Source organism: Capricornis sumatraensis, chromosome 4 (assembly GCF_032405125.1).
Source record: "Capricornis sumatraensis isolate serow.1 chromosome 4, serow.2, whole genome shotgun sequence".
Taxonomy (NCBI): Eukaryota; Metazoa; Chordata; class Mammalia; order Artiodactyla; family Bovidae; genus Capricornis; species Capricornis sumatraensis.
The window spans coordinates 18,583,344-18,595,047 of record NC_091072.1 but is presented as its reverse complement, the minus strand read 5'-3'; the positions used below and the strand labels follow the sequence as shown (position 1 = coordinate 18,595,047).

Genomic DNA, 11,704 nt, shown 5'->3' with positions numbered 1-11,704 from the left:
ACTGCTGATCTCCATCCTACTCTCTACTTTTTTGCTATTTCCACCTTCATCTTCTAACCCCCACTTTGGTGACATTTCCTCCTTTGACGATCTTCAATGATTCCTTTTTACTCATCTTCTCATCCATTTATCAAGGTTCTCTTTGCACAGCACAACCTAATTTTCTACTGTCATCTTCCACTGCTCCCAGTCACTCACCAGTACTGGACGCTGCAGTGAACAAGAGGAACACACAGCACAAAAATGTGTAGGGTGTGCTCCCTGACTTGGAAAGGAGCAAAGGACGTGGAAAAATATTTAATGGCAGTGCAGCAAGTGCACCTAGATAGACAAGCTCTCTTGAAATTCAAGATGGTTTTAGGAAAATAAGACAGGGTCAGTGTAACTTTCAGACAACCATGGACTAATTTAAGCAAAAGGAATGGTATCCTATGTAGGGTAGCTCACAGAATCTTGGGAGGACTGGTGACCCATATTCAGAAGTTAGGCAGCCAGAGTCACAGTGGCCAAAACCATGACTCTGAAATGGGCCCGCGAGGTCAGCATTAGTGTCATGGTGTTTTAATCACGATAGCTAGAAACCAATAAGACAGGCACTGGAGCTGCAGCGAGGCTGCCCCTTGATTTTACTGCCAGGACTACTATCACCTACCACTAGGATGGAGCCTCCTATCCCCGTTCCTTTGCATCACTGATTTCGTGAATGGTCAGGAATGGGTGAGTCTGATTGGCCAAGTCTGTCACGTGCCTCCTCCTTAGCTGCAAGGGAGACTGGGAAGCCTTGCATCCAGCATTTCTAGGTTCTGTGTGGGGAGTTGGGCTTCATCTCCAAGGTCTGTAAGGTTCGGATTCCTCAAATATATGGAATTTAGAGGTTGAACATGCAAAATGGACAAATGTTTGCTTATACAACTTAAGGGGAATTGTTTGCATAAAAACTGTATGTAAAATCTAGATTTAACACCAGTGCTACCTACCATCTAGCATGTTTTGAAACTTCTCCTAAGACATTAAATAGCACTTAAAGTACACTATTTAAAACCTAGAAATGACTGTATACAATCATTCTTACCTTTAAAATGTTGACTTTGATCTTTATTGATGAGTCAACATGCTAAATTACTGTATCAATGGTAATAGCAAAAAAAGGGTATTTCTCAGAGTAGAGCACAATGGAAATCATTTTCTGTATCTACCTGTTTCCCTGGAGGTCAGATTCACGCAAAAATTCATGAAAAGTTTGAAGGCCTGAAAATCCTGCATACCTATTTTTCACAAAAAAAAGTTAAGGATTAAAACGTTATGGTTAGAGTTACAGGGCTCTTTTTAAATATAGATCTTAGTCTCAAAAATCACACAATCACATACCTTTGTCCTTGTGCAGCCAAATTTGCTGTATAATATACCAGGAATATTACAAAACTGAAATAGAGAATACAGAAAATGATCGACACCAAGTAGAAAGTGACATATACGAGGTGAACACATAGTGCAGACCGCCTAATGTGACAAGGAATTATGGGAATACATACGCATAAGACTGTGAAAGAAAAGTCTTCACAAAGGTGGTGTTCGTCAAGCATTGTAAAATGAGTAGATTGCCATTAGTGTCTGATTACAGATGGCCACAAATTTACCCCTCTTCCCAATGACAGTTGAAGTCCAATTCACTCCCTCTTAAATCCTCTGTGACTTGCTTAACTGATAACACATAGTATTAGTGACATTCTAGAACTTCCAAGGTTAGGTCATAGGGCTTGCAGTGCCTGTCTGGGGATCCTGAAACAATGTCTGGGAGCCCTGAGCTTCCATCTAAGTCTTTCAACTCGGAGACGGCCATGCTAGAGAGGCCACATGTGGGCAGTTTGCTTGACAGCCCCGGCTAAACCCAGTCTTTTAGTCATCCCTGTCCAAGTGTCTGACACACGGACGATTGTTTTAGACTCACTATGCCAGCCCATCTGCCATATGAACACCACCAGTTGATTTTTATCAACATCAACCGAAGAGTCATCCTTGCAAGCTCCTTCCTGCTCCAATTCCTGACCCGCAAAATTGTGAAGTAAAATAAAATGATTGCTAGGTTAAGCCCATTTTCAAGCAGTTCGTTATATATCAATATATTACCAGATCATCAGGTTTAACAAGTGGGAAAGAACATTCAGCTAACACATACTCTTCAGCTCCAGTCAAGTTGAACTTTATCATCCCCCATGTATACATGGCCATCTCTGCCCCACTGAACCTCCCACATCCTCTGACCTCCTCCACAATCCCCAATTCCAAATCCTGCATACCTCTTTCTTTCTTAGTTTTCCCAGAAAACTGGTAGTTTCTGCTTCCTCTGAGCTTGTATCCTTCCACTGCTCCAAAGCCTCACTAGGATGGCACTGTCCCTTTTTCCCACAAGAGTACAAATTTGTGTCTACTGTCCCAATTAATTAAGAGTGCCCCTCCCACTCCCCAAAGTGTCCCATTCTAGTCAATAAATTATATGGTCACTCTATGCTTAACATGCTGCTTTGAATCCCAGTTATTTGTGTAGAATTCTTTCTCTTATGCTAGATTATACGGTTACTTGAAGAAACCAAGCACTACAAGCTTTCCTTCCTACTGAGCACCTACACCGTGTTGCCTCATGTATCTGAGCCTTCAGTAGCAACTTGGGTGATCAGCTTGCAGGCTGGACTGAGCTGAGGATTAATGAGAAAGAAGACTAACATTTGGAAAAGGTTATTTCCAGGTTGATTTACTCTGGAACCAGAAAAAAGGCAGTGTGGAGGGCTCCTGAGATAGAAGGAAACCCACCAGGTCAGCAGAGCCCAGGACTGCAGGCCACGACCTTTTGGCTGGTGGAGAACAGGCAGTGATTATGTCAGTTCACGTCCAGGTTTTCAGACCCTGTTTTCTCGACATGACAGATATATAACCTGGTTACTAGTGACAGTTTTCTTTTGTTGAAACTGGACCTACTTAACCGTCAGTGCAGCGGCAACCTGGCCATGACTAACCAGAAAGACATTCAGCAAAAGCGTAATGACAGAAGTCAGTAGCACTAAGTCACTACTGAAAGCCAGGGGAAAATGTAATCAGCTTACCTAACCTAGCTGGTAAAGGCTAATGGAAATAAAATGCTGAAAACTTATGATTTCTCAACCATTATATTCACTAAATGTTTCTATTATGCCTCTGGTCTTACAAAAGCAAAATCTCTTTTCTCTCCCATAAGGTCTTAAGCCTACTTAACATAGCTCACTTTGGCCATCTGACCCTTCAATCTGAAATATTCTTAGAAAATGAACTGTCACCCATTAACTCATAACAAATTTTATAAGAAGGAAAGACTGCAACTTTATTTTCAGATTTTTGGAAATAGTTTTCAAAAAAATAAAATGACAAGAACATATACAAAAATTGCAACCATTCACTGAACTATGAGCTCTTAGCAGAGGAAAGGCCTTCTGAAGTATTTGAGTCCCTCTCCTTCTGAAAGCCAGAGTCACTTCTCAAATATCCCTCACGCAACCAGCCTCCTCAAATCTTTCCCAAATTTGATAAACTTCTTCTCTTAAAAGTTAACAGGAATCGTTTTAAATCAGTTAGAACAAAAGAAAGAATAAAATACAGGAGGTATGCCTCTTAAGTTATATGTTTTTAAAGAAAACTCACATCCTTGAAACAGCTTTGCAACATGCAGAGCACAGTACTGGCTTCATAAAAAACAAAATGACCCTGTACTTGCATTCTTTAAATGTGAAGAGCAGCTGTCATCCTCCTCTATAAAATTAGCAAGCGATATTCATTCAGGTACATTCGTGTAACTGTACTTCATATAGTTTTATACTTGGGATGAGGCTAAAACAACACAAAAACCAGCCAGCCCAGAGCTGCTAATAAAACAAACAGTAATTACTGAGAGATGTGACCAAGTGAAAAATCAATCCTGAATACCAAAACAAATTTCTGATTACAGAATTAAGCTGACTGAAAATTTCCACACTTGGAAGATTCTGATTACGATAAAGAAATACGTAAAGTGGGAACAGTTAAGTAAACGTGATGATTTGGTTCCTTCCTGAAGGTCTACTGGTCCAGCTGCCAGCCATACAAGTCTCTGGGTTCTCAACGAAGTGTGACCAGTTCTTCTGAAGAGGTAGGATGAATAGCAACCGTGTTGTCAAAGTCAGATTTTGTTGCTCCCATTTTTACTGCAACTGCAAAGCCCTGCAGCATTTCATCACATCCAATTCCCTGCATATGAATTCCAACCACCTGCAACAGAAAAGAAAAAAAATTTTTGCCTCCACAATTGCATGAGCCAATTCCTTGTGATAAATCTCCTTCTAGGCATGTCCACACAGGCACACACACATTTGTACACTAGTGATTTTTTTATTAGTCATGAGAGATACCTGGTATTTAAAAACCTCTAAAAATACTTACATCTCTAATCCTGATATAGCATAAAACAGCCTATATAGTCCTGCATAATTCTGCCCCAAATCCCTCCACAGCCCACCTCACTCAGCTCTGCCAAAGGCTCTCCGCTTTCCAGCCTCACCAGCTTTCCTCCCAGCCTGAGGATTCATCACGCTCTCTCCTGATGGAACACAGGCTGTTCCCTCTGTTCTGGCCACTCTTTCCTCCCCTCTCAAGTGTTAAAGTCCCTTCATTCTTCAGATGGCTACATCTGCCTTTCCAACCAAGTTAAACCATCTATCACGTGAGCACTCAGTCCCAGTATTACTCCATCATGGTTCTGTCACAACTGCAAAGTTGTATTACCTGGGGAATGGACAGTTACAGTCTGCCTCTCCCAGCAGACATTAATCTCTAGATGGAGGGGACCCTGTCCACTTTTGCTTTCCACTCTATCCATCTGGCCTAGCACAGAGATAGCTCTTAGAGGCACTCAACCCACACGTGCTGGCTGACTGCACAGATGACCATCGAGAGGCATTTGTTTCAAATCACACTTTCCAATGAGGTTTCTAAATATATTTAAAAACTAGTTAGTGTTCATCTAAATATATTTAAAAACTAGTTACTGTTCATCTCCAGCAAATATTTTTAGGGTACGTAGTCTGCTGAAAGACAAAGTTAAAGAATATCAAGTTTCACCACAAAAATATTGCGCTTCAAAACAAATCAGGAATATACTTAATATAACTGAACAGTATACTTAAAGATGATTAAGGTGCAAATTTTGTGTTTTATATATATATATATTTTTAACACTTGAAAAAAAGTATATCTCAATATAAGACAAAGAAATCCGAAATTATACACTGCATATATTCAACATGGCTAAATTTTTAGATACTGTGATCTAAACTGAGTCATAAACAGCTTCTAGTGATGGCATTAGTCTTATGCTATTTCTGTTCATATCCCAGTTCTTAGCCTTTAGTTGACTGTCAGGTAATGTTTACCAAATGAATGAATGATAAACGGTATAAAGAAATAATGGATATGAAGGTGAAGGTGAAGTCGCTCAGTCGTGTCCGACTCTGCGACCCCGCGAACTGTAGCCTACCAGGCTCCTCCGTCCAGGGGATTCTCCAGGCAAGAATACTGGAGTGGGTTGCCATTTCCTTTTCCAGAGGATCTTCCCAACCCAGGGATCGAACCCAGGTCTCCCGCATTGGAGGCAGATGCTTTAACCTCTGAACCACCAGGGAAGTCCATGGATATGAAGAGGTAAGTAACGACCTCACTGTTTCAATAACTGGACATCTCAGGCTACCAGAACGTTCAGGGCAAGAGATGGCAACTTTTATCTTGCTGCCAACCTACTTACTTCTCTTCATACTGATTCTCTGCATCTGTTAACCTTCAGTGACACTGATTTTTTTATAAGCCAGGGCCTGTCTCACGGCTGTTAGTGTAAGGCCCACTGATTCAGATTAGTGTCCTCTTTAATAAGAAAAGTTGGAAACTACATCTGAACCTTCAAGTATCATTTCTCACAGAGCCATGTTCCCAAGGCATACTGCTAAGTTCCATCTGAGAATTTAATTCCATTTATAGAAAAGTCCAATAAGCTGACCTAATATCAAAACAAAACCCATTTTTAAAATTATTAAAAAAAAAAGGAAACTGTTCAACTTCAAACCAAAATCACAATGAAATACCACTTCACATCCCTTAGGATGGCTACAATTAAAAAACAAAACAAGTGTTGGTGAAGGTAAAGAGGACCCGCAACCCTCGTATATTGCTAAAGGGAATATAAAATGGTGCAGTCACTTTGGAAAATAGTTTGGCAGTTCCTCAAAATGTCAAATCACAAAAGATAATTGATTATCTCAGAACATTTTACTAAATAAACTTCTTTCTCACTGGTTATATTAAATCTAAACTTACATTAAATTCTTACACTTATCAATATTTCTGAGTTGCCTATCTGTTCTGGCCTATTGGTCAATGACATCCTTTTCCCCTTATGCTTTTCTTTTTTGGGGCCAAACCATGTCGCTTGTGGGATCTTAGTTCTGCAACTGGGGACTGACTGCAGGCTCCAACAGTGAAAGCACCAAGTCCTAACTATTGGACTGCTAGGGAATTCCTCTCCACCTTACATTTTCAGTGCAGTGGAACCCTCTTTCTATGTGAAATATTATGAATAACTCCAATATAGAGAGACAGATAAAAGAGCAACTGTGCTGGCTGAACCAGAAAAAGCTTTACTAGGTCTCTTCCCTTCCCACCTCACGAAAACACCTCCACCCCTGCCAATCTTGAAGACACTCTTCAGCTTACTGGACTTGGCCCATACCTTTTCCTCTTTGTTGGCACAAACCATTTTCATCACACATTTTGTTTTCCTTTTGGTAACTGCATGATACATTGGGGTAAAGGTGGTAGAATAAGTCTTCACATTTTCTTTTCCATATTTATAAATGGCTTCATCTGTAAGGCAGGGGGGGGAAAAGCACCTATCAGAAACTGAAACAATTCCACTGAGCAATCAGAGAGATAGCCAGAAATACATAACCTGAATCAAGTCATGAAGGAAAATTAATTGAAATGACAAGGAAGGACACTCTACAACAGAAATGTCAGTATCATGAAAAAGACAAGCTAAGGAATTCTGTCTCTTGACTAAAGGAGACTAAAGAGGTATCAAAACTAAATATACTGTATTACCCTAGAATAAATCCAAGACATGGGGGAAAATGTTAAATGTAAAATTATCTGAGGTAATTGGCAAAATTTGAATAAGGTTTAAAATTTAGATAATATTGCATGTATTTAAATATTCCCATTTGAAACTGCTTCTGTAAGGCAATGGCCGTGTTCTTAGGTACTGAAGTATGTGTATGCAAATAGCGAGAAAACGATAAAGCAAAAATGTGATCAGCAGACAGGAGTCCTCTGGTCTTTCTGCAACTCTAAATTTGAAATTAGTTCAAACTAAAAAGCTTTAAAAAGTCAGACAGATAAAATGGGAGTGGGTAAAAGGAATCACACTTTCAAAGTAGTAACAGTTGGGGAAGAAACTGGAGACATGATAAGAAGCTGGCGCATAAGGTGTTTCTGTAACATCTTATGGAAAACCTCAAATGAACTGTTTAGTCACCCCAATAAAAAGAATTATAATTTGGGGGGCTGAGATAGATTTAGTCAGCTGATAGACACCTAGCTGAAGTTAGCAGAGGAGGGGAAGAAACCAATAAATGACCTTCGTTTTTAAACACCTACCTTCTGTGAGTCCCACTGTCCCAATAGGGGGGTGGCTGAAGACCACTGTGGGGATGTTGTCATAGTCTAATTTGGAATCTTCTTTGCACTCAAAAAGTCTATGGGCAAGTTTTCGGCCAGCAGCAATCGCAACTACAAAGATATTTAAAAAATCAGTGTCTAGCTTATTGTTCATTTTAACAAAGCAGAATTGTTCTACTAATCATTTATTCATCTGGCTTAACACACGTTTTAAGTTTTTCATCAATGCTCATTACAATATCCATTTCGATATAATAAAGACCTATCAATGCCTTAGTTAACAATCCAAAACAATTTGCTTATACGAATTCTACACATTCCATTACGATCCGCCCACATCCAAGAGACACATTTGCAAGTTCGCAAACATCTGGCAGTTACCTATTTTTTTAATTATACTTTTTATTTCATATTGGAATATAGCTTCTTAAGGGCTTCCCTGGTGGCTCAGATGGTAAAGAATCCACCTGCAATGCAGGGGACCTGAGTTCGATCCCTGGGCTGGAAAGATCCCCTGAAGAAGGGAATGCCTTCAGTATTCTTGCCTGGAGAATTCCATGGACAGGATTCCGGCCGGGGTTGCAAAGAGTCAGACACAACTGGGCAACTAAGCACACACGATAGCTGATTAACAATGTTGTGATAAGTTTCAGGTGGACAGCAAAGGGATTGAGCCATACATATACAGGGATCTATTGTTTTCCAGTGGCAATTACCTCTTAATGAGGATATTAGCTTTTTGATACAATATTTACAGAGTAAACTATCTCAAGCATCTATTTCAAGCATCTTTAGTTCTACTTTAAAATCAGCTACTTCACAGGAATATTTTAAGTTTCTTTTAAAAATTATTTTTATTTATTAATTTTTTAAAAAGTTTACCTTCCTTAGCCTGTTTTTATTCCTAACAGTCTTTTAGAACAAATGCCTGAGGTTCAACATAAGCAATGGTTTTTAATTCTATTGACTTCAAATTGACAAAAAGTTTTTTTTCCAAAGTAAGGCATCAGTAGGATATCGAAGAAATTTTCTCCACTTCGACAAAACTTTTGGCTGTTCAATTATGTTATGAAGTCTTTGAAACTTTGCTTGTTTTGCTTTCGTTGAGAGAGCTTCCTAAAGGAGGTGAAAGGCTTTGGGTGTGTGACCAAGGAAGTTTCCATTGTGAGTAAGAACTGGGCGATTATGGAAAGGCCAGTGAGGCCCCAGAGGGGACAGAATGAAGCTGATGGAGGGATGCTGCCAACAGAAGTGGCTAGAGAGCCTGAAACAACATCAGTTAACTCAGCACTAGGCGGAGGCATGGGATTCAGGGGATGGCGATCAATCTTAGTTTTATCAAGACTAAATAGGGCAGGACATTGGGAGATTGGGATTAATATACACACGCCACTATATATAAAACAGAAGGCAGAGAAGGGGACGACAGAGGATGAGATGGTTAGATGGCATCATCAACTTGATGAACATGAGTTTGAGCAAGCTCCAGGAGTTGGTGATGGACAGGGAAGCCTGGCATGCTGCAGTTCGTGGGGTCACAAAGAGTCGGACACGACTGAGCAACTGAACTGAACTGAATAAGAACTACTACTGTAAAGCACAGGGAACTGTTGTCAGTCCTCTGTAATGACCTATATGGAAAAAGAATCTGAAAAAGAGTGTATATATGTATAACTGATTCACTTTGCTGTACACCTTAAACACAAAATTGTAAATCAATTACACCCCAATAAAATTTTTTTAAAAGACTAAATAGTATGTAAGAAATATATAAGATTAAAATATATATTTTCTTATAAAAATATAAGAAAGCCACTCTAAATCACTAGTTCCCAAAGCTACTTCCTTCCACGGTCATGAATACAACTTGGATTCTAATTTCTAGCACTGTTCAGAGGGTGACTGTATTATCTGTACAAAAGTTTCAGTCTTCACTAAGCATTTTAAAAATCTCTGAAAGAAAATTGAATACTACTAAAAGCATTCTCCAAGTAAAAATGGAAATTATTCAGAAAATGGCAGGTACCCAACCAACATCCATTTCAAAACATTTTTATCATAAAGACACTCATCTTTTTAACTTTGCTTGAGCTGATTTGACTGTAGAAAGCTCAACAGTTTATTTATATAACACACAGAGCCTCCCTTATCCCCCCAAAAGAAGAAACATTACCTGGAGTAAGAAGAGCTTTTCCACACACATCCCCAACTGCATAGACACCTTTTACGTTAGTATTCTGGAATTCATCTACTATGATGTGACCTTTGTCATCAGTCTGAATCCCCTAAAATTGTAAAGGGACATCAGGTAAGTATTTGGCCCATCTACAAAACCCAGCAACTCACATCTTTGGATCCGCCTCACTTCAGGGACGTCTTCAGCCTGAATCTCTAAGAAGCCACAAGACTCAACCACAGGATGAAAAACATCCTTGCAAGTTGACAAGTTTGGTGTCTTTTGTTGGACTTAAAAGGTAAATACTGTATCCAATTTTGAGGACTTTTAACAGGATTTGACTTTGCATTGTACAATTCAGTGGGCCAGACAAGCCTTAGAAGGAATCACTCAGCTGTCAGACACGGAAACTGGCATCCCTGTGGAGTCCATCTAAGACAGTGATTTTCCATTTCTCCCTTGGAAGCACTGCTCCTGAAGCATGCTAACTCATACTTCAGACGGGCATAGCCTGAAGCAGTCATCAAAAGCAGATTTCATTGAAGTTTACAGTTTTATCTTTAAAAACCCAAGCAAAATTTGTATTCTACTCTAAAACATATCAATGTTGCCTTTAACCAACTTTTTCTGCCTATACGTTGAGTTGAATTTTTGCTCCAAAAAGATGTATGATGCTTATCTTGTGGTTTTGCAGATCCCAGGTGTATATACGCCCAAATGAGAAGTAGAGAGGCAGCAGGCATAGGGAGAAGGTAGTGTAGTGGTGAAAAGTACAGCCTTTGGAGCATGGAGATCTGGGTTCAAGTCCCAGCTCTGTCACTTACTACTGATCGTTATGAGACCTCCCATTTATCGACAAATACTTGCACTTCTAAATGAGGCATTCATGTAGTCACTGTGGATACAGAGGTAAATAATACAGACATCTCTATTCCCTGGAGAGATTACAAGCCTGGTGGACAATTTCTTATCTCTGCCCCTGGGCTCCTCACCCTTACCCCTGAAACAGTTGTTGGCAAGAATAAAGTAGGCTAGCATAGCACAGTGAACTCTTCTCAATACACTGTAATGACCTATATAAGAAAAGAATCTAAAATAAAGAGTGGATATATGTATATGTAAAACTGATTCACTTTGTTGTACAGCAGAAACTAATACAAAATTGTAAATCAACTCTATGCCAATACATTTTTTTTGAAAGATTAAAGTAGGCTAGTACCATGTTGCCAAGACTTGTGTAGAGTAGTCATTCAATTTGCAGTCTGAAAATATATCAACACTGAACTGACGGAAAATTTTTGCCTCATTTTTTAAAAATTCAGCAACTATAGTTGAAAACTGGACTAGCAATGCTTAGGTCTATACAATGGTACAACATCTCTCAAAAGGTGAAAAGCTGGATGAATAGCTTCATTAATATAAAAATAAATTACTAATTTTACTTTCACTGAATAATAAGATTAAAATCAAGTCCCTAAAATCAAGATTGAAAACATGTCCCTGGATATTTTATTCTTTTTAATTATGAAAAATGCCTTTTAGTGAAATGAAAAAGGGATGGAACTTAAAACAGATACTAATATTAGAATATAAACCAAACTGTCACACACTACTCAAGAGGCTCCATCAAATACACAGTGAAAAGTCACTCAGTCGTGTCTGACTTTTTTGCCACCCCATATAAACCTTCACCAAATACATAAAATATTCTATTATTACTAGTAGAAGAATATAGCATATCAGAACAATTATCATTATCCTCACCATCAGCAGCAGCTGGTTAACGTTTGCCGAGTTCATACT

At 39.1% G+C, this 11,704-nt stretch overlaps 1 protein-coding gene across 4 annotated transcripts in view; it reads right to left on the bottom strand.

Annotated features, from left to right (window-relative positions):
* Positions 1 to 3,317: 3,317 nt before the first annotated feature.
* The window catches only part of GSR (glutathione-disulfide reductase), a 43,019-nt gene continuing 34,632 nt past the window's right edge, over positions 3,318 to 11,704 (bottom strand). For 3 of the 4 annotated variants that reach the window (XM_068970800.1, XM_068970801.1, XM_068970804.1), the window contains 4 exons: positions 9,899 to 10,010; positions 7,705 to 7,836; positions 6,779 to 6,912; positions 3,319 to 4,272 (listed from right to left, as the gene is read on the bottom strand). In XM_068970800.1, the coding sequence (XP_068826901.1) occupies positions 4,123 to 4,272; positions 6,779 to 6,912; positions 7,705 to 7,836; positions 9,899 to 10,010 (528 nt within the window). In that variant the 3' untranslated portion in view covers positions 3,319 to 4,122. Of the gene's footprint in view, positions 4,273 to 6,778; positions 6,913 to 7,704; positions 7,837 to 9,898; positions 10,011 to 11,704 lie in introns of all 4 variants that reach the window. The other variant, XM_068970803.1, reaches the window with a different exon arrangement.